The sequence below is a fragment of the Suncus etruscus genome, chromosome 18 (assembly GCF_024139225.1).
Source record: "Suncus etruscus isolate mSunEtr1 chromosome 18, mSunEtr1.pri.cur, whole genome shotgun sequence".
Taxonomy (NCBI): Eukaryota; Metazoa; Chordata; class Mammalia; order Eulipotyphla; family Soricidae; genus Suncus; species Suncus etruscus.
The window spans coordinates 25,423,735-25,450,543 of record NC_064865.1 but is presented as its reverse complement, the minus strand read 5'-3'; the positions used below and the strand labels follow the sequence as shown (position 1 = coordinate 25,450,543).

The following is a 26,809-nucleotide window of genomic DNA, read 5'->3' as shown; positions in this document are numbered from 1 at the left end:
CCCTCATATTTACTTTTCTTAATATTAATATTTTGGAGTTACACATGTATTTTAGCCATACATGGATGTACTCAGGGCTTGCTCCTGGCTCTACTCTCAGGTCTTAATCCTAGGCTTGTATTCAGAGATCATTCCTGGAAGGAATTCCTGGGGGAATTATATGTGGTGTCGACCCTGGGTCAGCTGCATGCCAGGTAAGTGCCCTCCCTTCTATACTGTTTCAGCCCCAAGATTTGCTATTGTAAAATATTGTTTTGGGGGGCCATAGTGCTTTGACACAGCCAGCCGGGTTCAGTTCCTGAAACCCTACATTGCTTTCCTAGCCTGCCAGGTGTGATCCCTGAATGCAGAGCCATGAGTAACCACTGAGCACAGCCAGGTATGACCCCCAAAATCAAAAGGGGAATGAAGGAAGGAAGGAAGGAAGGAAGGAAGGAAGGAAGGAAGGAAGGAAGGAAGGAAGGAAGGAAGGAAGGAAGGAAGGAAGGGAAGAAGGGAGGGAGGGAGGAACGAAGGGAGGGAAGAAGGAAGGGAGGGAGGGAGGGATGAAGGGAGGGAAGAAGGAAGGGAGGAAGGGAGGGAGAAGAAGGAAGGGAGGAAGGGAGGGAGGGAGAGACGGAGGGAGGGAGGGAAGAGAGGGAGGAAGGGAAGGAGGAAGGAAGGAAGGGAGGGAGGGAGGGTGGGAGAGACAGAGGGAGGGAGGGAAGGAGGAAGGAAGGGAGGGAGGGAGGAAGGAAGGGAGGGAGGGAGGGAGGGAGGGAGGGCGGAAGGAAGGGAGGGAGAGAAGGAGGGAGGGAGGGAAGGAGGGAGGGAGGAAGTAAGGAAGGAAGGGAGGGAGGGAGAGAAGGAAGGAAGGGAGGGAGGGAGAGAAGGAAGGAAGGGAGGGAGGGAGAGAAGGAAGGAAGGGAGGGAGGAAGGAAGTAAGGAAGGAAGGGAGGGAGGGAGAGAAGGAAGGAAGGGAGGGAGGAAGGAAGTAAGGAAGGAAGGGAGGGAGGGAGAGAAGGAAGGAAGGGAGAGAGGAAGGAAGTAAGGAAGGAAGGGAGGGAGGGAGAGAAGGAAGGAAGGGAGAGAGGGAGGGAGGGAGGGAGGGAGGGAGGGAGGGAGGGAGGAAGGAAGGGAAGGAGGAAGGAAGGGAAGGAGGGAGGGAGGGAGGGAGGGAGGGAGGGGAAGGGAGGGAGGACATATAAAGCATCTGACTGTACTTTCCAGAGTAATTTCCTCCTAAATTGCCAGATTTCTGCTGATACTGATTTTGTCATATCTAGATATTGTCGTATCTAGAAATTGTGGCCAAAGTATACTATTCCCAGACAGACTGATAGTTGCTATAAGAGATAACCAAACGACCACTTCTTGCCTGATTTCTTCAGCCACCAAAGTAAGAATAAGGATGTCTACCAGAAAAAATACATAAAATGAATAAACATAAAAAGGGATAACCTTCCTCTCATTCAAACTCCAACACTTTATTTTTATTGGAAATTTTTGGGTTTTGGGAGGGCACACTCAGCGATCTTCAGGGGTTACTCTTGGCTCTGCAGTTAGGAATTGCTCCTGGCTTGAGGGACCATATGGGATGCCAGGGATAGAAGCCATGTCAGCTGTGTGCGAGGCAAGCTCCCTCCCTGCTGTACTATCAGTCCAGCCCCGTTCTTGGAATTTTAATGGGAAGACATATGTATGCATATTTCTTGTGAGAATTCTTAAACCTTTCTGTTAGGGGAGTTGAGGGAGACCAACACAATTTCACTACTGAATATTTAGGAGAATCTTAGAATTTACTTTCATTTATTTATATAAAGATAATACAGGTCTAACACACAAAGCCATTGATCCCAGTTTGATCCCCAGCATCACATATGGTTTCCTCAGCACCACCAGGAGTGATTCCTGAGTACAGAGCCAGGAAGTTATTCGAGTAAGCCTGGGGACCATTGAGTGCGCCCCAACACACACACACACACAAAACACACACACACACACACACACAAGTCTGAAGTCTGATGATGATATGATCTTGTTTCTTCTCCCCGTTTTTCTTGTTATTGTTTTTGGGTCACATCCAGAGGTACTCAGGGGCCCATATGGATGCCAGAGACAGAATGCGGGTTGGATTCCATTTCTCTGAATTTCAATGAATGTCTAGACAATGGGAACTAATGTCAAGTGACAGAAAACAGGTCAGTGGTTGCCTGAGAAGTTAGGGTGGGACCAAGATGAGCTGCTTAGAGGCATCAGCAGGATGCACAAGGTTTTGTGCAGTTTGGAAGAGGATGGGGAGAAAGCACATCCAAATGGCTCTAAGAAGGCTTCTCCTGGCTGGCTTTGTGCTCAGAAATTGCTCCTGGTGGTCTTGGTGGTCTTGGTGGTCTTGATAAGACCAGGGATCAAGCCTGGGCCTCCTGCCTGCAAAGTATATGCTGGGCCTGTTGACTTTTCTCTCTAGCCCTGTTATTCCTTCTCAATAGAATAGACACAGAATACTTTGTTTTGTATTTTTTGTTGTTGTTTTTGTTTTTCTGGGTCACACCATTGGTGCTCAGGGGTTACTCCTGGCTCTGCGATCAGAAATTGCTTTTGGCTCAGGGACCATATAGGACACCAGGGATCAAACTGGTGTCCATCCTGAGTCAGCTGAGTGCAAGGCAAAAGACAGACCACTGTGCTACCACTCTGGCCCCAGACACAGAGTACTTTAGAGTCTGTTGGCAACCTCCAAACATGGCATTTGTTCCATCAAGTTTTGCTGGAGGTATTTACTAATCTTATTTTCCTTAATACATCCTTAATGAAATGTTCCGTAAAGAATGCCTGATTTTACTCAAAATAAATAAATAAATAAAAGCAGGCCATAATTTTACATTCAGCAACATCAGTATTTTCCTTTCTCCTTTAGAATGTAAATAAGATTTTTTCAGTCATGATTTCTTTCCCTATTTTTGTTATTTGTTTTGTCTTTGAGCCACACCCAGTAGAACTCAGGAGTCATTCCTGGATCTGCACTCAGGGATCACAGGGTGCTGGGGAATTAAACCCAGGTCAACCACATGCAAGGTAAGTTTCCTACCTGTTGTCTCTCCAACCCTAGTCATGATTTCTTCTTAAACTTTATTGATTGATTGAATGGCTTCTGGGCCACACCCAGCAGCTCTCAGGGGTTACTCCTGGCTCTGCACTCAGAAATCTCTTCTGGAAGGCTGGGACCATATGGGATGCCAGGAATCACACCAGGTTCCTCCCTGGTCAGCTGCTTGCAAGGCAAACACCCCACCGCTGTGCTATCTCTATGGCCCCAGTCATGATTTCTTGACCTAATTCTCAAGCACAGAATGCCACCCCCGCATACACCACAATTTCTTCAGAGCACAGGCAGCTCTGGGCTTGGGAAATTTTTTTCATGTCCTCACCAAATGAAGTATGGTGCAGGGATGGGTCAGGAGGAGGTGTGCCAGCATTTATTAGCGAATGAAAAGCTCTTTCAGGCTTTGGGCAAACTTTCCCTTCCTAGTGATGCTGCCTTTGTCGGGGAAGCCAGACTTCATTGAAAAGGGGAAAAAAAGCTATCGAGAAAACACCCAGCTGAGAATTGAGATGCATCCCAGGAATGCAGTCTTCCCAGGACTGGCTGAGCTCTGGGTGCAAGCTGTGGGATAAAGGGCCCAAGAGATAGTACAGAGACTAGGGCGTCTGCCTTGTTTGATCTTGGGCACTGCATCTTCTCCCCAGAGAACAGAGTGAGCATAGCCAGTGTGGTCCCCAAAGCAAAATAAACAGGGTAAAATGGATAAAAGCATCAAAATGATTTTATCACTTTTCAGGACAATGATTGGTTCCCCCAAAGACTTCTACAGCAATAGAAACATAGAAACGAAGATCAAACTGTCCACGAAATGCTAATTCCTCTCTTTTTACTTTGATCATAGATTATAATTAGGAACCATTCTTGCAAGCCAGAGGAGTGATAGTACAGTAGGTAGGTTATTTGCCTTGTACATGGTTCATTGAGGTTCAATCCCCGGCCCCATCAGGAGTGATGTCTGAGCACAGAGCCAGGAGTAAGCCCTGAGCCCTGAGCACTGCTAGGTGTGGCTCAATAAACAAACACAAAACAACCCCCCAAACTAAAATAAGCAAACAAAAAATCCTGCAAATAGAAACTTATCTTAAATTCCATTAAATAAAAGTGATGTGGAAAAAGCTGTTTTTGGAACAGGGCTGTTAGGCCACCCCAACCTCTGTTCAGGGCACCATATGCCAGAATATGGTGGAAGCCATTGCAGCTGCTTGCAAGACAAGTGTTTTCCCTCCTGTGGTCTCTCTCTCTCTCTCTCTCTCTCTCTCTCTCTCTCTCTCTCTCTCTCTCTCTCTCTCTCTCTCTCTCTCCCTCCCTTCCTCGTTGGTTGGTTTTTGGGCCTCAAATGGCAGCACTTAGGAGTTACCCCTGGCTCCTGTGCTCAGGGGTCATTCCTGAGCAGTGCTGGTGGGCCATATGAGATGCCCAGGATTGAACTCAGGTTGGCCACATGCAATGCAAATACCCTATCTGCTGTGCTATCACTCCTGCCCCTGGCCTTGGTTTTATGTTTGAGTTTTTTATTTGTATTGTTTTGGGAGCCATACCCAGCTGTGTACAAGGGCTACTCTTGGCTACTTGTTCTGAAGTCATTCCTGACAGTGCCTCAGTGCTCTGAGGACCACTGCGTTCCAGTAACTTAACACAGCCCTCCAGCATCAGGCCAACAATACCTAGTTTTATGCTTAACTATCCCCATTCCACCCTCAGATAATAAATTCCTTAAGTGTTAGACTAGCATTTATGCCTATATATAGGACGCATATCAACAGCCAGTTCATCCTTTCAACTTCATCTCTATCTGGAACTTTTTCTGTATTTCTATGTGAATGTCAGATTGTCAGTTCCTTGAAAGTTGAATAGAATTGGTTATTCTTCTAGCTTTACTTGTGTGATTAGCAAAAATGCAAAAGGGAGGAACTGGAGAGATAGCACAGCAGTAGAGGTTTGCCTTGCACACAGCTGCCTCAGGATGGGCGGTGGTTTGAATCCTGGCATCCCCTATGGTCCCCAACCCTGCCAGGAGCCATTTCTGAGCGCCCTGAGTGTGACCCCCAACTCCCCCCCCCCCAGAAAAAAAAAAGCAAGAGGGAGAGTGGAACTTAGACTCCTAGGTGCTAGAGATAACCAACTGGAAGCAACTGGTTTAGATAAATAGCTCTTTGTATTTAGGGAAAACAAAGGAGAGATAGGGGTTCTTGGAAGACCAAAGAATTTTGGTATTCTATGCAAAACTGCCTAGCTTAGATTCAATTCTTTCTAGCTTTGGAACCGATCTGTGATAGAAAATACTGGTCTTAACTCTACCAGCCTGGCTTAGCAGTCCAGCACTTCACCTTGTCAGGTTCCCAGTGAGCTGCAAATATAACAAGACCGGTCAGAACAACAGTACAGAGAGTAAGTAGGCCTCTTGCTTTGCATGCCAGGGTTCTATCCCCAACATCCCATATGGTCCCCCAAGCCTATTAAGTGTGATTCTTGAGCACAGAGCCAAGAGTAGCCCATGAGCACCCCTGGTTGTGGCCCAAAACAATCAAAAATAATAACAAGGCCTTGCGGGGAAGGGGGGTTCTAGCCAAAGGTAGAGCACATTATTTCCACATATCAGACCCTGACTTTGATCCCCAGCACCCTCCCAAATACATAAGAGAGAATTCTGTTTTAGTCATCACAATCATCATTGCTCTTTGATATCTAAACTCAGAAATAAAGGCATTTGAAATTGCCTTTGTCATACCCTACTTGTAACTCTTCATTTATTAAATTTTTGAGAGAAATGGGGCCAGAGCTACCTCTGTGCTATCTCTCTGGCCCCATCTCTCTCAAAAATTTAATAAATGAAGAGTTACAAGTAGGGTATGACAAATTTATTTTGGTGCACCATGGTGCATAAGTTGAGTCTCGATGATGTAATTGTGCATTTATAGCATTTGGAGAGGGGCACCCCAGCATTGCTCAGGGATCACTACTGTCAGTGCTTGAGCATATGGAATGTTGGAGGTTGAAGAGCTTTTGCCTTCATCCAGAAGGACAGTGGTTTGAATCCTGGCATCCCATATGGTACCCCGAGCCTGCCAGGAACAGTTTCTGAGCGTAGAGCCAAGATTATCCCTGAGCACTGTCGGGTGTGACCCAAAAAGAAAACAAAACAAAACAAATTTTCAAGAGAGGCAATATCCGGCTTTCCTTAGGGCTTACTCATGGTTCTGAGCTCAGGAATCACTCCTGACAGTGCTTAAGGGACTATAGGAAGTGCCAGGGGTTGGAATTAGGGTTAGCTTCATGCCAGGCAAATACCTTAATCATTATAAAAACTCCCTCCAGCTCCATCTTCTTCATTTATTTATTTGAGGTTTTTTTTTTGGATCACACGAAGCAGCGCTTAGGGGTTACTCCTGGCTCTACACTCAGGAGTAGCTCTCGGCAGACCACATGGAATGCCAGGATTTGAACCACTGTCTGGTCTGTCCTGAATCAGCTGTGTACAAGACAAACACCCTACTGTTGTGCTATCTCTCCAGCCCCTTCATTTATTTATTTTTACATTCAGGGTGATACCCAGAATTGCTCAAGTGTGCGGAGAATTGAACCCAGGTCAGTAACACGCATGACAAGCACCCAACCCGGTCTTATCATCACTCTGGCCCTCCATCTTATTTAGTTTTACTATTTACTCAACTATATCTATATTTAACTATTAATTTATTTAACTATTTAGTGTTTCTTCCTGACTCTGTGCTCAAGAATCACTCCTAACTGGATCAGGGGCTGTTGTAGTGAGTGGAGAGTGGGAAGGACATGACCATATATGGGGGTGACTGGTCTTGAACCCAGGTTGTCTGGTGTGAAAGTCAGTTTCCCCATCCATTGTACTATCTCTCTGGTCCTGTGACTCTGTTTTATTGGCAAATCTTAAATGACACAAGAAGTAAGCAAAGATGGCCGATGTCTGAGGTCAGCCTGCTCGGTTGTGTATTTGTTTTTGAGAAGTTTCAACTGTTTGGATGAAACCATGAACCCCCAGGGAAACAGTTCTACCATCAACTGCCCCCTGGGAAACAGGGTGCACAGACAGCTGCATCCTGCTGTTTGGAGGCAAAAGGGCTGCTGGCAAGAAGTTAGGGTAACAGGCAGCCTAGAAGTGGCAACGGTGAGCAACTGCCTCCTCTGTCACTGGTGATCACAACAAATCTGCAGGTGACCCCAAACCTGAGCAAAGGAGTTCCTGGGGCTGCAGAGATGCTGGGAACTATAGAACTTACCTAAAGTGCATGGGACCAACCCTGCTTCCATTCAGCATCATGGGGTTCTAGGAATAGAGCTGGGAGTGACCCCTCAGAACCGTTAGTTGTGGCCTCCAAACCAAAGCATTAGATGGGCCAGGGAAACAGCACAATAGATAAGACACTGGCCTGCAGCTGACCCGGGTTTGCTCCCCAGGACCAAATATGGTCCCAGTGGCCCTGCCAGGAATAATCCTTGAGCACAGAGCCGGTGTAAGCCCTGAGCACTGTGTGGGAGGAGGCAGAGAGAGAAGGAGGAGGAAAATGTTGCAATGTTCTGAAGTATATCCAGAAGGGTCAGACATCTCTTTGTTAGGGAGATTTTTTTTATCTAAAGATTGTTGGGATCAGATTGATAATATGGTAGGTAGGGCACTTACCTTGGGCATATGGCTGACCCACGTTCAATCCCCAGCATCTTATATGGTGCCCCTGAGTTTGCCAGGAGTGATCCCTGAGTGAGCCAGGAGCAAACTCTGAGCATAGCTGGCTATGTCCCCAGTCCCAATTTATTCTATAGCAGTCACACAGTAGCTTCGAAGTGCTAGGGGCCATCAAGGCCACACCCAGCTCCCAAACTTGCTGTTGAGACCGGGGTAACACCCAGTGGTGCTGGGAGGCTTCAGGAGTCTCACACTCCCAGGGTTCTAGGTGAAGGGTTGGGTGGGAGACACATGCGCTTTCTACCTCTCCAGCTTGCTCCTGTTTCCCCTTTGCAACTTCACATTTCTGGATTTGGGGTTTTGGTTTTGGTTTGGAGGTCACACCCAGTGACACTCAGGGGTCATTCCTGGTGGTGCTCTGGGGACCATATGGGACGCTGGATTGGCCACAAGCAAGGCAAACACCCTCCCCTCTGTGCTATCATTCTGGTCCCACACCACAGTTCAGAACAGAAATAGCTCAAGACTAACTGCCTCATCTCTGAGTGAGCTGGGAAATGTCTCTCAATCAGGCTGTAACCAGAGCTAGTTCACATCTATTCTTCATCTCTTGATTTTGTTCTTGGGTCACACCTGGGAGTGCTTTAGGTGCTCCCAGCAGTTCTGTGGGATCATGTAGCATGCAGACTACTGTTTGCAGAGTGTGCATTCGAGCCCTCAGAACCAAATCCTGGCTATAGAACTTGTATTTTTGGTTGTTTGTGGGGTTTTTTTGTTTTATGGATTCTCTGTTTTCAGTTTTTGAAGAGGGAAGAGAAGGGTGGGTCATACCCAGTGGTGCCCAGGGCATATTCCTGACTGCTTGGGGTCACTTATGATACTGGGGGGGGGGTGTCTATATGCAGTACTAGCAATTAAACTGGGCCAACTACATGCAAGGCACATGCTTTGGTTCCTGTCATATCTCCAGCTCAAAGAGCCTATTTTTTTCGGTGGTGTTTGTTTGTTTTGTTTTGTTTTTAATTTTGGGCCATATACGGTGACACTCCTGGCTCTGTGCTAAGAATCTACTCCTGGAAGGATCAGGGGACCCTATGGGATGCCAGGTATCAAACCTGAGTCAGTCACATGTTAGGCATGATAGCACTGTGTATTGCTCTGGCCTCAAACCTGTATTCTTTTTATTTATTTGTTTGGAGGCCACACTTGATGATGCTCAGGGCTTACTCCTGGCTCTGAACCCAGGAATTACTCCTGGCAGGCTCAAAAATCATATGGGATTCTGGGGATTGAACCCAGGTCTGTCCAGTACAAGGCAAGCACACTACCCACTGTGCTATTTTTATGCTGGTCCCAGCATGGAGCTATTTTGTTGTTGTTGTTTTTAGTTTTTGGGCCACACTCGGTGTCGCTCAGGGGTTACTCCTGGCTATGCTCCCAGAAATCTCTCTTGGCTTGGGAGACTATATGGGATGCCAGTGAATTGAACCACTGTCCGTCCTAGGCTAGCACGGGCAAGACAGATGCCTTACCACTAGCACCACTAGCATGGAGCTATTTTTGATAGACTAGAAGTCCTAGAAAGCATATGTTTTTTCAAAGAGAAGTTTCAATGAACAAATTAGTTAAATAAGCTTTTAACCAAGCTCACAGCCTAGATTCTAGAAAATGAAGAAAGCAATTACACCCACGTCCCACAGCCACCACCATGTAAACTCATGGACTAGATCCACAAACTCACTATTTTGGGAGGAGATGGAAGCCAAGACACTAAAATTTGTGGGTACATGGGTCTTCCAGCTGAAAACTCTGGGGTATCTTCAGAAGTGGAGGGTGGAGGGGGGAAGGGGGCAGAGTCACTGCCCTGCTGAAGTCCTGGAAGCTTTGCTCACACTTCACAACTGCTGTCATATCAGTGCCCCAACTTCACTGCTTCATGACTAATCTCTGCAGAGACCAAACAGACAAAAATTTCAGGTGTGCCAGTTCTGGGGCTGAAAATTCTGGGGCATTCTCACAGTAGGGGTGGACAGCCCACCCTGTAGTTCTGCAAGCCCCAGTAGCCATACCCACATCCCACAGCCACTGTCATGTCAACTCAGGTTGACAAATCTTAACGTTCCTAAAGCATGTGATGCCTCCAAGTTCCCCCTTACTGACACTCAGTAGGAGCTCATCAAATGAGAAGCCAACTATTCTCAAGAAATAAAAGCAATCACATAGGGGGCCAGAGCGGTGGCACAGGCAATAGGGCGTTTGCCTTGCATGCAGCTGATCCAGAACAGACCTCGGTTCGATCCCCGGCTATCCTAGGGTGAATCAAAGTTTGATCCCCTGGCGTCCCATATGGTCCCCCCAGCCAGAAGTGATTTCTGAGCACATAGCCAGGAATAACCCCTGAGTCGTCACTGGGTGTGTAATCACATAGAAGCTTTAACTAGCAGCAAACAGCTTAGTAAAACTGCAGAGACTAAAGGACAATACTGTGAGATAGAATGATTTTCAATTTCTATTTACTGGTTCAAATTTTTTTAATTATTACTGGGAGATAGAGGGTTAAAAAGTTGTTGATGTTGAGTTTCCGTCACACAATGTCCCAACACCCATCCCTTCAACCAGTGTTCATTTCCTGTCACCAATTTCCCAGGTTTCCCTCACTTTGTCTCACACAGCCTCACCCCCAACCTTTCTCTGTGGCAGACACTTTTCTTCTTTCTACTAAAGGTTGTTTTTTTTGTTTGTTTGTTTTGATGACTCTATTACCATTTAGTCATAACAAGCAATATCAAATCAATTATCTTGTGCCTACCAAGAGGGCAGGCTTGGGTTAAGTGGAAAACTGGGCACATTGCTTGATGGAATGTTACACAGGTGGTGGGATTGGTATTGGAACATTGAATGCATTGAATGCAGTTTTAGGAACAATTTTGTAAACCGCTGTGTGTAAGTAAAGTGATTAAAAAACATACAATGTTTAAAAAAGCAACCAGTTGCTAATTTCTGTGGATTCCAGGGGTATCTTCCGCATGCAGCATACTGGGGCTATGTAGTTGGTTCAGAAACCAACTTTGATCTTGTTTTCCTCTCCAAATGTGCTTTTTGTTCTGTTCTGTTTTGTTTTAGTTATATCTCTCCTGTCCAGGACTTAGAATTTTGTTTGTTTGGTTTTTCTTGGACCCCCACCTAGCTGTGTTCAGGATGTATTACTGGTTCAGTGCTTGGGGTAGCTCCCAGGAGTGCTCAAGGGGCCCCATCAGGCCAGAGATTGCATCTGGGCCTTCTGCATACATAGCTTGCACTTAGTCCACTGAGTTAGCTCTCTGACCCTCTTTAATTTTTTTTCCTGATGGGGCCAGTGTGATAGCACAGCAGGCAGGGCACTTGACTTGCACATAGCTGACCAGGATTTGATCCTTGACATCCCATATGGCCCCCTGAGCCCGACCGGAGTGATCCCAGGAATGAGCACAGAACCAGAAGTTAAGTCCTGAGGACCACTGGGTGTGGTCCAAGATCAAAAAAGTTTTTTTTTCCTTCAGGGTTAGAGAGATAGTACAACAGGTACAGTATAGCAGGGGCTTGTCTTGCATGATGAGACTAATCTGTGTCCAATCCCCCACAACCTATATAAGTTCCCCAAGTCCTGCCAAGAATGATCCCTGAGTACAGAACCAGGGATAAGTCCTGAACACAGCTGGGGTAGCCTGACTCCCTCCCCATCCTTTCTTTTTTGGTTTGTGGGCCATACCCGGATGTGTACAGGGCTTACTCCTGGTTTTGTGCTCAGGGGCCATTCCTGGTTGAGCTCAGGGCGAGCTGTTATACTGTTAGAGACCAGTAGATTTTGTTCAGAATTTCCCCACAGGAGGTAGAGAGATGGCACCAGAGTAGCAGAGCTTGTCTTGTCCAAGATGACTCCAGATCCACCCCTGGAATGACCCCCTGAGAGTAACCTCCAGGCAAAGAAGATATGACCCTTCCCTCCGCTCCTCCACACTCCCCAAAAGAATTTCCCAATCGCACAGAATGGGAACACGGAGTGTTTGTACTACTGACTGATACATTTTCTTCTTGGCTGATTTTAATCTTTCCCAAATGGGCAAGCTCTGCACAATGTAGGGAGGTTGGATGGCCGGTTTTCACTAAATTCCTGTAGAAGAGAGGATACTTTCTTTTTCTCTTTCTTTTTTTTTTTTTTTTTTTTTTTTAGGGGGTAAGCTACACCTGGCTGCTTTCAGGGTCAAGCCCAGTGCTTCTGTGGGTATTCTGAGTTGCTAAGAATCAAACCCGAGGATCATGCACACAGAGCTCGAATCTAGATTTTCTTATGGGGGAGGTTGAGTCATATCTGACTGTGCTCAAAGCTCACTCCTGGCTCAGGGACACTCCTGGAGGTGCTTGGGGAACCGTATGGGGTTCCCCTGGGGAAATCAAACCAGGATAGGCTGAGTGAAAGGGAAATGCCCAAATAACTTTAATATTCTCTAGCAATATTCTATTGGGGGAGTCTTGCTCAGCGGTGCTCATAGGTTCTCAGGGAACACTCCTGTCCGGTTCTGGGGACCGTATGGGAGGCTGGAGATCAAACCCAGGTCAGCTGTGTGCAAGGCGAACGACCTACCCACTTCACTATGCTCTAGCCCCTATATACTTTTATATACTTTTGGGGGGGGGTTGGGTCACACCTGGCAGCGCTCCGGGGTTACTCCTGGCTCTATGCCAAGAAATCGCCCCTGGCAGGCACGGGGGACCATATGGGATGCCGGGATTCAAATCACCGTCCTTCTGCATGAAAGGCAAACGCCTTACCTGCATGCTATCTCTTGCCCCCTAAAATGTTTTTTCTTAAGTATAAAATGCCAGAGAACATGGTCTTCAAGTAAGAAAATTTCAGAAAAACTTTATCCGGGATAATAATCTTTGGTTCCTAAATGCCAGTACACCATGACGGTTAGGCCCAGAATTGAAATGCTGAAATGCCGCTGGGTCAACTCCATACTCTGATCTGAGCAAGGGGACTTACCTACCTGTTCTCGTGTTGCTATGCGGAAGGTTTCTCCTTCCTCGTGGAGGAGAAAGGCAGGTCCTGATTTGCCTGTAAACCCGAGACAATTTCTGGGCTGGCTCCTAGGACAGAATCAGACCCTCTCCATGCAAGTCTGGCTTTTGATTCCCACCACGCATTCATCCACTGAACCAACCCGGCTCATGACCTCTGAGACTGTCCGGTGTGGCCCCCAAACAGCAAAGGAACAACTGGGAGAAGGGTCTTTCAGCCCCATCATTTTTGACTCCTGTGTTTCCTCCCAACTAACAACATTTTGTAAACACTCAAATATTTGTTGGCTGCTATTCTGCTAAAACTCGAGGGGGGCAGAGAGATAGTAAGGTGGGGAGGACGCTTGCCTTGCACAGCGGCTGAGCAGGAGTCGATCCCTAGCATCCCATAGGGCCCCCTGAGTACCCCCGAATGTGATTCCTGAGTCCAGAGTCAGGAGTCATCCCTGAGCACTCTCCGGGTGTGGCCCCAAAACCAAAAAATAAAGGACTTCGGAGAGAACCAGCTGGTCCAGACTTCCTGGGGGAAGTTCTCAGGGCAGAGCAGAGGGGAGCAGAGAGAGGGGCGAGCGTCCATCCATTCTTCTTGCAGCATGACCCAGGACGGGGGAGAAAGAAGCCCGGGGGGGGGGGGGCGACTTTTTAGCCCCAGGCACCTGCTGACGTTACTTGTTCTGCTGGACCCACCTCCTCGGTGGTCTGACTGCCAACCAACACCCCTCGGTGCCCCCCGTGGGAACCGCTGCCAGGCGCGCTGGCCAGACTCGCGCTGGCCGGGGGGAGGGAGGCCGAGCACGCCCCAGCCCCTGCACGGAGGGAGGGGCGGTGGGCACCAGCGCCCGCCTTCGGGGATCCCCCGGAGCCCCTCGAGCAGCCGGTCGCCCCCGGGTAGCTCCTCCTCCACCGCTCGGCGAGGCTGCGGTGCCCGGGGCGCGGCGGGTGCCGGCGGGTGCGCGCGTCGTGCGGGGCGGGCGGGGCGGGTGGGCGTGATGCGATGCTGCTGCAAGGCGTGTCCCGGGCTGCGCGCCTGTGATGAGGCAGGAGGACGCGCGCGGTGGCTTTCCCCCTTTCTTTTAAGGAGTTTGCGGGGCGCGTCTGGCCATTCGTGTCGGCGCGCGTCCTGGGCGCACGGCGGACCTCGCGGGGCGCTGGCCGCGGAGCCGAGGAGCGTGCGGACGCGCGGCTGCCTGCGCTTCGCCGGCGATCGGGGAACCCCGGGAGGAGCGGGGCGAGCGGGAGGCGCGCGGCTCAGCCATGGGCGCCGGGAGCTCCGCGGAGCAGCGCAGCCCGGACGCGCCGGAGACGGCGGCTGGGAGCCCCGACCCGGCCGCGCCCCAGCCCAGCGGCGGGGACGGCCCTGCGGCGGAGGCGGCCCCGGGAGACGCGGCCCCGGACCCCGCGGACCTCGCCAGCAAGGTACGGGCGTGGCGCGGCACCTGCGCGCGCGGGCGGGCGGGGGACGCGGGTCTGCGGGGCCGCCTGCGATGGGGCAGTGGGGCCCTCTGGTCTTCACCCGGGGAGCCCCGCGTCTTCCTTCCCTGCCCTTCCCGAGGCTGCTGGGGGGGGGGGGTCTCCTGGGGCGCCCGGGTGGAGGCCAGCGGCGGCGAGGAGCTGCGCCCCGAGCTTCCCATCTTTGTCCCGGGGCTTCCTGCGCGGTCCGCAGTCGCCAAACCCGCCCCTGGCGCGCCGCTGCCCGCGCGACCCCCCGGGGTGGGAGCCCCCCAGGCTGCTGCCGGCTGCTTCCCCGGAGCACGGACCCGCTCCCGGCTGGTCGCCCCCCGCCCGGATGCACAGCCGCCTGCCTGTTCGGGCGCGACCCGCTTTGCAGCCGGGAGCGGCGGCCGCCGGCTTTGGTACCCAGCTCCGCGGCGGCTGCGGGCCTGGGCGGGCGAACCCCGCCTCCGATGCGGAGAAAGAGCGGCGGGAGGAACCTGGGGTGAGGCCGCGTCCAAAGGGAACCGCGGGGTCTCGCCCCCACCCCAGGCCGCGTCCTCCTCGCCCGGCTGTGCGTGGGCTATGCGGGGTCTGCAACTTGCTAAACCCGGAGGAGCAGGAGTTAGCGCTCCGAGGGTGAAATACGAGGAGCCCGTTCACATCCCCCGGGTCTTCCCGAGCCAGGCACTCAGCCACCGCCTCGAAGGTTGGGGTTTGGGGCCCGTAGTCTTCTGGCGGAGATCTTCACTCCCGGCTCTCTGCAGCCGCCCCAAACTGACTTGTTCGGATGCTTAAGGGGCATTTAGACCCTCCTCCCACCCCCAAGCATGCTCCGTACGAGGCATCGCCAGATCCTCCTTGTAGCATCCTTATAGGAAGGTGTGAATAACCACATGGAATGACTGGGTGGAGGAGGCACCGAACTCTTTTCTGGCTCAAATTTGAATGTCTTCAGCAGGGGGGTTAGCTCAGGAGATATAAATGTTTACGATGTGAAAATTGAATCAGTTGCGATATTGGGAGATTTCACAGGCTTCCGACATCATTGCTCAGACTTGTTGGCTGAGATTATATGGTTAGCAGAGATCTTGGGCTGAGAATTCTCGTCATCTGTCACCCCCAGATTAGCCCTGGTGAATTTATAACTTAACTGTCTATAAAAACCCATGGTTGCTCGCAACTCTTGTAAAACCCCAGAGCTGTAGATTCCAGCAAGTGCGAAGTGTTAGACCAAACACATGTACTACTTTTTTGAGGTGTAAGTCGCATATTAAATTAGTTTGGGGGACTCTCAGGAAACCAAGCCAGTGGTACTCGGGAGTAAGTGACCCCAACCGCCTGCATGCAAAAATCACATGGTCTAGCCCTGGAAGGAAATTTGTTTGCTTGGTTTTTCTTGTTATTGTTTTGGGCCACACCCAGTAGCGCTCAGATCTTACTCCTGCCTCTGAGCTCAGGGATCATTCCTGATGGGTGGTGATGGTGCTGGTGGGGAAATCCTTATGCAAAGTGAATGAACGCCCTATCCCTATGCTATCTCTTCAACCCCCTGAAAATAACTTTAAGTAGTAATTGCTAAAAACTTGAAATCTGGGGTCACTTTTTCGTTAGTTTTTATTAGACCTGTAGGTGTTTTGGTTTTGCCTGAGGCCACACCTGGTAGTGCTCCAAGGGCTGCCCCCCAGACCTTTTATGGTGGGGGTGGGAGATAGCCAAGAAGGGGTATAGGGGGTCCCCAGGATGCTTGCATACAAAGCATTAGGTCTGATGAAAAATTCAGCATGAATTGTTAGATTTTTTTTAAAATGCCTTTGTGGAAGCTGGAGAGATGGTACAATGGATAAAGAGCTTGCTTTGCAAGTGGCTGTTCTGGATTCAATCTCCGGCATCCTATATGGTCCCCTGAGCACCACCAGGGGTGATTCCTGAATGCAGAGCTAGGAGTATCACATCACATTGCTGGGTGTGGCCCAAAAAATCAAAACAAAACCAAAAAAGTCTCCTTTCTTTGGAATAGGAGATGGAGTTCCAAAGACTGAATTGTGCTTTACTGGGACAAACTCCTGACGCCCCCAGGGTGTGGCCCCCATAAAAATATCTCAAAGTAGAATAAATAAATAGAACAGATTCCTTTCCTTTTTTGATCTTTTCTCCATAACCTTCCGCTCTCCCTCTCTCCTAGCCTCCACCATCTTGAAATAGGCCAAATGCCTCTCATAAAAATGACTGAAATGACATCCACGATATCATTGAACTTTTTGGCATGCTGCCCAGTTATCAATTTGGCGACAGATCAATGAGCTTCCTCATTTCCTTGGGAAATGGCAGGGTTGGTTTGGTTCATACCAGCTAGCAGAATTGGTCACTCGGGTTGAGAAGTGATTTTTATTGAAAGGAACCTCCCTCACTCAGAATGGCTCCAGTGCTAGCCCTCTGAGCCTTAGAAGTTGTCATTGTGGGTTCCCAGAACACTGGGGAAACCAACTCTAGCACTTGTGTGAGTGGGGGTGTAGAGATGTGACACTGACTGTTCCAGTGGCCATGGTCTGGGTCCACATTTGCTTGGCCTCCTAACAAGAATTCCTCCAGCTCTGGGGGTGTGCTGCTGGGACCTGAGTGATAGTACAGTGGCGAAGTGCTTGCCTTGTACTCAGCTAACCTGGGTTCAAGTAATTGCCAGGAGCAATTACTAAGCACAGAGCCAGGTGTCACCCCCTAGCATCACCAGGTGTGGAGCACTCTGCCCTTGGTTGAGACACTGGCCCGTGGCTCTCTGATTCTGAGTGAAAGTTACTAAATTGGGTTTTCTTTTTGCTATTTAACTTTTGACCTTCTCACTCTCTTCACCCTTCTCAGGATCTTCAGCTTGCCTGCTCTATTTTGGTTTTTTGCATGTTTGTTTTTTGCTTCTTGGGGCCACACCCAGCAATGCTCAGAGGTTAGTCTTGCTTTCCTCTGCACTCAGAAATCACTCCTAGGGGCCTGAGAGATAGCACAGCGGAAGGGTGTTTGCCTTGCAAGTAGCCGATTCAGGACGGCATCCCATATGGTCCCCCCTGCCTGCCAGGAGCAATTTCTGAGTGCAGAGCCAGGAGTAAACCCTGAGTGCCGCTGGGTGTGATACCCCCACCACTCCCCGTCGAAGCCAAAAAAAAAAAAAATCATTCCTAGTGGTGCTGGGGGGAACATATGGGGCCCAGGTTGGCTGTGTGGAAGGCAAGTGCCCTACCCACTGTACAATCTCTCTGGCCCCACGTTCACCTGCTTTTCAAGGCAAAATCTTTGTTGTGAGGGTGACTAAGGCCAGTTATATTTGTTTGGCTTTTTATATATGTAGTGATTATTCAGACAAATGAGGGAACTTTTCTTTCCATTTTTTTAGAAACTCGCAATGTAGAACTGCGATGTTGAGCACCTTCCGATGTAGAATTCCATTTCCCATTTTAGAGACTTGTTTGCCCAAGATAAGGCCCTTAAAATGAGACCACTTGATAATTTTTTTCTTTTTTCTTTTTTCTTGGTTTTGGGATCACACTTGGCAGTGCTCAGGGGTTAGTCCTGGCTCTACACTCAGAAATCGCTCCTGGCAGGCTCGGGGTACCATATGGGATGCCGGGATTCGAACTACCGTCTTTCATGCAAGGCAAACACCCTACCTTCATGCTATCTCTCTGGCCTCTGATTTGTTCATTTTTATAATTAGACATTCATTCAAAGGTTCCTTAATTGGGCCTGAAGGTTCATGTTTATTTTGTGGTAGAGAGAGATTTAAGCTATATTATTCTTCCATTCCACACACATCTTGCTATTTTTTGTCTGTTTGCTCAGGGCTTACTCCTGGCTCTTTGGGCTCAGAGAACCAAAAGGGATTGAATCTAGATTGGATACGTGCAAGGCAAGCACCTCACCCAGAGTATCTATTCTCCCCTCTTGCTGTTAGATGTTTTCCCATCTAGATGAGTGTTATGTGGCCATTACTCAGTTAGCAATCCAGTTTACTTTCCACTTTCCCCTGATATCATTAATCAGTGACTCAGCGTGGCAGTGCTCTCTTCAGATTTGAGACTAATAATTGAATTATCATCCTTCTATGGCCTAATGGAAAGTTGAACAAGAGGTTCTTCTAGTCTAAGAAGCAAGGGAGACAACAAAACCCGAGGTCTTATCTGTCCTGCATTTCTATAAAGTGGTGGGAGTTTTAGCTTGCAATTCATGTTTAACAATCTTTATCTGTAAATTCTGGGGAGAAAACAGATTTGTGAGCCATTTTCCAGATTTTATTTAGAGACTCAACTGTGGCAGGAGTGGAGGTGCTAAACTTCTGAACACGAGTGGCAAATAAAGCAAAAACATTTTGTTTGTTTCGGGGCCACACCCAGTGATGCTCAGGGGTTACTCCTGGCTCTGCACTCAGAAATCACTCCTGCCAAGCTTGGGAACCAGACTGAGCCCTGGTGGGCTGTGTGTAAGGCAAGCACCTTATCCCATGTACTATTATCTTTCTAGTCCCTAAAACTAGAACTTTTATTGACAGTTTATTTTATAGATAATTTTTAACTCAGTTACTTATTTTTTGGTGAAAAAAATCAGTTTCTTTTTTTCTTTCTTTTTTTTTTAATTTTTTTGGTTTGGGGTCACATCCAGCGGTGCTCAGGGGTTACTCCTGGCTCTGTGCTCAGAAATCACTCCTGGCAGGTTCGGGACCATATGAGATGCTGGGATTCAAACCATCATTGGTCCTGGGTCAGCTGCTTACAAGGCAAACGCCCTACAGCTGTGCTATCTCTCTGGCCCCCTCTGTATATATTTCTATAGAAATAAATTTAGAGAAATGTAACGGGGGGAGGGAAGAGAGAGAGAGAGAGAGAGAGAGAGAGAGAGAGAGAGAGAGAGAGAGAGAGAGAGAGAACCTTAATTGCCTTTATTTTTTAAAGTGCCTTTGGGGCCAGAGCAGTCATTCATTCGCCTGGAATTTGTGCTTTTCAAGCAGGGTCCCTGGCATCATAGTCCCTGAATACCAAGGGGTTTTACCCCAAAACAAGCCCAAATTATGCATTTTTGAACAAGTGTTTTCTAGGTGTGATGGAGTGATTGATTTTGTTTTTGTTTTCCTGGTGATGCTCAGGGACCATATGGGATGCGAGGGATTGAGCTCGGATCGGCCATGTGTAAAGGTGAACACCCTCCCCACTGCGTTATTGCTCTGGCCCTTTTATGTTTGTTTTGGGGCCACACTGGCTGTGCTCAGGGTTCACTCCTGGCTCTGCACTCAGGAGTCAGTCCTGGTAGGGCTCGGGGGACCTTAAGTCAGTGTCTAAGGATTTCCAGGGTTGTGGTTGGTGCTCTGGAATCCTCTGAGTAAAAGGATATCCAACCCAGCATTCAAGGCAAAGACCTTCTGAATCTGATAAATCTTTCTTACTGTGGAGCCAACTCTAGGCTAAGTCTGAGCTAGCAGGCATGATTCTGAGTTTTCTGCTCAACCAGTGACCAGGGAACCAGAAGTGGAATGATGGTGGGTGACAGCAGCCTGGGACCCGTAGTGTCCTGGCAAGTTCGGAGCTGGGCATGTCCTGGCCTGGCCTGGCCTGGCCGCCTGGTTCTGTCTGTTTTCAAGGGCTGCAGATGTCCGAGTAGAACAAGGACCTGAAGTGGAAGAGTGAGTTGTCTGGTGCGCTGAGGCTGCCTCAGGCCTCGGTGCATGGACAGAGAAGGTGCCTCGCTGCAGTGTGTGGAGGGCTTCAGCCCAACTGGCTGTTGGCTCTCACCTGTTCTTCCTTTCCAGGGAAGCAGGTAGGAAAGTGCTGTCCTGAATTTGAGCATCTCGTTTGGTTTGGTTTGTCAGGTTTTGTTTGCTTTTGTCTTTTGTTTGTTTGTTTTTTTCCAGCCACGCCCAGTGGTGCTCAGAAATTATTCCTGGCAGGCTCTGGGATCAGCCTCCTGCAAGGCACTTTGCTATTGCTCTGAACCCTTGTTTGTGTTTTGAATTCCACCTGTGGTGCTCAGGGCTTATTCCTGGTTCTGTGTTCAGGGATCACTCCTGGCTTGACTTGGGAAACCAGCTGAGATGCTGGGGATTAAACCTGAATTGGTCTCGGGCCAAGCAAGTCATCTACCCACTGTACTATCGCTCACCCCCATAGAACACCAGTTGTACATTGACAGGCCAGGATTGGAGATGATTCTGAGAGAGTTATGTTTGTTCATACAGCTATGTTTATCTGGTATGGGCCCCTGTGTGCCTTTGGATTTTTTCAAATTCTCTCCCTACCCCAGATTATAAAAGGTGCTACTTTCTTTTTTGTGGGGAGGCACACTCAGCAATGCTCAGGGATTACTCTTTTTTTTTTTTTTTTTTTTTTTTTTTTTTTTTTTTTTGGGTCACACCCGGCAGTGCTCAAGGGTTATTCCTGGCTCCAGGCTCAGAAATTGCTCCTGGCAGGCACGGGAGGACCATATATGGGACGCCGGGATTTGAACCAATGACCTCCTGCATGAGAGGCAAACGCCTTACCTCCATGCTATCTCTCCGGCCCCAGGGATTACTCTTGGCTCTGCTCACAGATCACTCCCAGTGGTACTCAGGGGACCCTATAAAATACCAGATATTAAACCCAGGTTGGCTGTGTGCAAGACAAGAACCTTAATCATATACTAACCTTCTAGCCCGATCCATAAACTTTCTACTTCAAATACTTCTTTCTTTGAGGAGCAGACCTCAGTAGCTCTGTGTGCATGTTTTATGTATGTGTGTGTCTGGTGTCTGGTGTGTATGTATATATATATGAGGGTGGATGTGGGTGGGGTGGGTATTGAACCCAGGTCAGGAGCTCTGTCCAATCCTTTTGAATTGAGTCAATGAAATCTCTGACTCGATTGCTTGAAACTAATTTTTTCTTTTCTTTTTTCTGGATAACGTTCACTCTGGCAGGGCTTAGGAGGAGACTTAAACCTGGGCCTCTTGCATGCAAAGCTGCATATTTGCATATTAGCTCTCTCTCTCTCTCTCTCTCTCTCTCTCTCTCTCTCTCTCTCTCTCTCTCTCTCTCTCTCTCTCTCTCTCTCTCTCTCTCTCTCTGTCACACCCGGCAGTACTCAGGAATTACTCCTGACTCTATGCTCAGAAGTCGTTCCTGGCAAGTTTGGGGAACCATATGAGATGCCGGGATTTGAACCACCATCCATCCTGGATCAGCTGCGTGCAAGGCAAACACCCTACCACTGTGCTATCTCTCTTTGAGCCACGCCTTGACACTGCTGTATTTTTGGAGGAAGATATAGTGGTTGTGCTCAGAAATCAGTCTTGCCAGTGACCAGGGGTCAAACCCAGGTTGGCTACATGCAAAGCAAACCTCCAACCTGTCTCTGAATTCTCCTCAGCTCTATTTGTGTGTGTGTGTGTGTGTGTGTGTGTGTGTGTGTGTGATCAAGGATCAAATACTGGACTTCACACACACACGTATACACACACACACAAGTGCACTGAGCTACATCCTCACCCTTACAGAGCTAGTCATGGACATTTTCAGACTAAACACATTGCATTAGTTAAATCATGACAGCCTTCGTGTATTTGAAATGTCTTTAGGAATTAATAAATTGCTAACTCTACTTTCCAAAAGGTCTTGCCCATTGGGCATGGCCAACACTCACTTTTCCATCACCTCTGCTAAGGTCAGATACAGGAATCATCTCCAGTCTTCGAGGCACCTTAATTCCCTTCATGCATTCTTTGGGGGCCGGGAAGGGCTGGAAGGGAGACATATTCTGCAATATGCAGGGACTTCTCCAACTCTGTGCTTGAGCAGGGGTCACTCCTGGGAGAGCTCGGGGGTCCTGCATCATCTGGAAAGAAGCCAGGATGGAACTCCCATCTCCTGACTCTTCCTGATGCATTTGGGCCACACTCAGTGATGCTCAAGGGCTGGTCTTGGCTCTGCTCAGGAGGGGGCCTGGCATTGCTCAGGGGACCAGCTGGTGCCAGGGATTTCAACCCAGGTCTGCTGTATACAAGACAAGTGACTTTCCTCCTGTACTAAATCTTTAACCTCCTTTTGGATTCATTTTTATATTGAGTCACACCCAGCAGTGCTCAGGGGTTACTCCTGGCTCTGAGCTCAGAAGTTGCTCCTGGCAGGCTCGGGGGACCAAATGGGATGCTGGGGTTTGAACCAGGGTCCATCCTGTGTTGGCCGCGTGCAAAGCAAATGCCTTACTGTTGTGCTGTCGCTCCGGCCCCATGAATACATTTTCAGTTATAGGGACTGATCAGAGGAAACTTGTCATTTGTATTTTAATTTTTTGTCCACAACTGTTGGTACTCAAGGCTTACTCCTGATTCTGTGCTCAGGAATTATTCCTGACAGTGCTCAGGACCATGTGCAATGCTGGGGAATGAACCAGGTTTGGCTGCAAGCAAGGAAGTGCATTCATCCCTGATTTATCAATCTGGCTCCAACTTTAAGCATTTATTTTTTCTGTCCCCCTTATCGTGACTAATTTCCAAAGCACAATTATGGTTTTTCTTACTCTTTTTTTTTTTTTTTTTTTTTGGGTCACCCCGGCGTTGCTCAGGGGTTATTCCTGGCTGTCTGCTCAGAAATAGCTCCTGGCAGGCACGAGGGACCATATGGGACACCGGGATTGGAACCAACCACCTTTGGTCCTGGATCGGCTGCTTGCAAGGCAAACACCGCTGTGCTATCTCTCCAGGCCCACTCATTATTTCTTAAAAGATCATGCTCCTCTCCCCAGATGACTTCAAACAAGGAAAAAGCAAGTTGAAGAGCAAAAGTTTCCCTTAAAAGTTCACAACTAGCTCATCCTTCCAGTTTTTCCCTAAAAGTTGTAATCGACAGTCCTAACTTCCTTCGTTTGGATGGTGACCTACTTCTTGAGCTATCAATTGAAAAATGTCTCCGCTGGGAACAATCTAAAATGATCTTGTTTGCCAGAAATTTCTTCATCCTTGTGATCCATGAAATGCTGGAGTCAGGCATGGGGAGAGGCAGAAATCTGCCTCCTGGGAAAAGTCTCGGCCCTTTCCGAGGCCAACCGAGGCAGCTGGGCTCTGTTCACAGGAAGAACTGCACTTTCCCAGAAGAGGGGGCTGTTCAAAGGCCGGACTGTGCAGGCCTCCCAGTGTTCTTGGCTTGGACGCTGAGAAGCGGCTCTTCATCCCAGCTCACCTTCAAACCTAGCTTTTGTCTTCCTTGTATTTTATTGGGTAGGGGGGAAGTTAGGGGGGTGGCAAGGACCAGGAGAAGCCCTGACTATTCCCTTCTGTCTCCCCTTAATCCTGGCTTTTGGGAAATGTCCAGTCTTCCTTGAGATCAGTAACAACTAGGCCTAAATTCAGCACTAAGAGATACGACAAGCCCTTAGCTGGTCTCTATGTTATGTTCAAACATGGTCAATGGCAAGGAAGATTGAGAGTAAACATATGTACCATATTTGCCGGCGTATAAGACGACCGGGCGTATAAGATGACCCCCTAGTTTTGCAGTTAAAACATAGGTTTAGGCCTATATTCGCTGTATCAGACAGAACATTACTGTGTTGCAGCTGTATGTACCACAGTGAGCCAATCACAAGCAAAGGTTCAAAGGTTCTACTGCAAGACTTCCTCTCTGGCCAATCTGAGCAGGCTTTTGACAGTGTAGATTCGGGTCCAGAACATTGTCTAATTTGCATGCATCAAAAGCCTGCTTGGACTGGCTGAGTTAGAGAGGCGGTCTGAGCAGCCGTGCAGTGATTGGTCCCTTATCATAGGCACCTTTTCTGGCAATTCCTGGTGGCGTCAGTTAATCTCCCCCACTACAGGAACCAAACAACACCCCATCCTCGGACCCTAACACTGAACCACCAACACGGTTAGCTGGATTTTGCCAGAAGTGGCCCCCAGATCTCCTGAGTACTGTTTGGGAGCACCCAAGAAAGAGACTTGGAAACTCTGCGGCCTGATTTTTTGTTTGTTTGTTTGTTTCATTTAGCGGCATATTGAAACATTTTTCGGGATATACTCGGCGTATAAGACGACACCCAAATTTCGGTTGACTTATTTTGTTTCTAAAGTCGTTTTATACACCGGAAAATACAGTATGTACCCTGCTCCGCCAACTTCACAGTTCTCCTAGGGAGAGTCCCTTCCCATTCCTAGAAAGACTGAAGCACAATTCCAGGTCGGCACAACTAAGGGTCCCAAAGTTTAATGCCAGTCAGTTCACCTGTCTGGTGAACCCACCATGGTGGAAGGGAGGTTCTAGTGTAAGTGTAGCTGTTTGGGAGGGTTGTGAAGGAGGTTCCAGGGGATATAGACTTTGGGGAGAAGATGCGGCGGAGGGGGTGTAGGTAATAGATACCTCTGTGGCATTGGAGGGAGGGGAAGTCAGTGTCCATGAAGGTAACAGTTTGGGTGGATGGCCAGGATGAGGGGGGTGTGAGATACCAGCCCCCTAGAATCTAACAAAGGAAAAATTTTTTCTTCCATAAACAGTTTTCAATCCTTGTTCCGTGCATTCTCTTTTGGTCAATAGAAGCCAACAAACTACATTAACCTTGAAGACTAAGAAGACTTGTCATCCTCCACTGTCCCTCCCACCTATTCTTATACACTCTTCCCTTGCATGTCCATTTATTTCTGTGCTTTTGGTTTTGTTTGTGAGTCACACCCAGTGGTACTCAATCAAGTCTTTACTCCTGGCTTTGAGCTGCAGGGATCATGTCTGGTGGGATTGGGGGTCGGGAACAATATGAGGTCTCTTGTATGGAACCTAGGTGGGCCATAGGCAAGGCAAACACCATGCCCTCTGTACTATCTATCTCTGCCCCCCTCATTTGTCTATTTTGTTTATTTAGGTTTGGGGACCCCATCCAGGTGCTCAGGGCTCATTCCTGGTTCTGTGTTCGGGAATGGTTTTTCTAGTGGTTTTGGGAATCATGAGATAATGGGTATTAAATTCACTCAGCTATGCACGAAGCAAGCACCCTTCCTCCTGTGCTATCACTGGAACCTTTGTTTATCAATTTATAATTCAGCTTGTGTGGGTTCAGAAGACAGTAGCCCGGGCCTCTTTCATGGCACTTGGAAGGTCCAAAATTCAGGACAATGGTTTAGTGCCTCACCAAGTCCCTAAAAATCAGAATAGGGCCTGATTTTTCCCACACTTTACTCTTCAATCTGGTTCATAAACATCTCTTACTGCTTCTGATTTCCAGGAGCTATGCCTGGCGCAAGAACTCAGTTTGATTTTGCAGATTTAGCTCTTAAATCAGCTAGACATGGGCTCTGATGTCTGCAGCAAGAACTCTAAACTTGTGATCCAGGGTTTACTCCTAGCTCTGCACTCAGAAATTATTTCTGGTAGGCTCGAGGAACCATGTGGGATGCCATGAATAGAATCCAGGTAAGCTACATGCAAGGCAAACGCCCAACTCATTGTGCTGTCGCTCCAGCTCCTCTAAACTCATTTTTCATCTTGCTGACATGTGACTATAGTACCACAGATGAAACTGTTAAAAATCTACTTTACTAGAAATTCATTTATTTATTTTTGTTTTGTTTGGGCCACACCTGTTAAAAGTCAGGGGTCACTCCTGACTCTGTACTCAGGAATCACTCCTGGTGGAATTGGGGGACCTATTGGATACCTGGGATCCAATCCAAGTCAGCTGCATGCAAGGCAAGTACCCTATTAACTATGCCAAACTTTTTTCCCTGCAGTGCCTAAGATTTTAAGCATTAAGAGCATGGCTGTGTACCTAGGCAAGCAAGTTAACACTTTCACAGGAGCCTGTGGAGTTGTTTCAGAGTTGGAGCACATGCTTTGCACTTTGTATTCTTGGCTTGATCTCTGGTACTGCATAATCCCCTGAGCACTGATGCTAACCTTGCGCCCCCCCTCCCCAAGCACAGGCTCAGAGTACCCTCTGAGGGCCAGAGAGATAGCATAGCAGTAGGGCATTTGCTTTGCGCACAGCCAATCCAAGACTGACAGTGGTTTGAATCTCGGCATCATCCCATAAGGTCCCCAAGCCTGCCAGGAGAGATTTCTGAGTGCAGAGCCACAGTGATCTGGAAGGAAGGAAGGGAGGGAGGGAAAAAAAGAGTACCCTCTGAGCATCCTTAAGTGTGGCCCCAAAATCAATCCCAAACAGCCAACAAATAAAGTACATTTATGGAGTTGGGGATGTAGTTCAGTGGCAGAACCTGGATTTTATCCTTTGTACCTCAACATGAATAAATAGATGAATACATCTAAAAAATGTTTGGGGGCCAGAGAGATAGTACAGTGGGTAGTGTACTTGCCTTGCATGCAAACAACCTGAGTTCAATCTCCAGTATCCCATATGTTCCCCTAAGCACCACCAGGTAATTCGTGAGTGTAGAACCAAAAGTAAGTCTTGAGCATCACTGAGTGTGGCCCCAAAACTAAAATAAATAATATTATTTTGTGTGTTATACCTATCTGTAAGCTTGCCCTGGTAAGCTTCTATATACAAGCATATTAAAAATAGCGGTAGGACATTCGCCTGGCACGTGGCTGACCTGGGATGGACCCAGGTTCAATCCCTGGCAT

General features: G+C 48.4%; 2 protein-coding genes across 2 annotated transcripts in view; both read left to right on the top strand.

The window, feature by feature from the left end:
• Nucleotides 1-26,809, top strand: part of MTHFD1L (methylenetetrahydrofolate dehydrogenase (NADP+ dependent) 1 like) — a 641,585-nt gene that overhangs the window by 273,219 nt on the left and 341,557 nt on the right. The gene's annotated exons all lie outside the window — the stretch shown is intronic.
• AKAP12 (A-kinase anchoring protein 12) overlaps nt 13,959-26,809 on the top strand; it is a 94,341-nt gene continuing 81,490 nt past the window's right edge. The window contains exon 1 of the mRNA XM_049765316.1: nt 13,959-14,213. Coding sequence (XP_049621273.1) covers nt 14,052-14,213 — 162 coding nt within the window. The 5' untranslated portion in view covers nt 13,959-14,051. The remainder of the gene's footprint in view (nt 14,214-26,809) is intronic.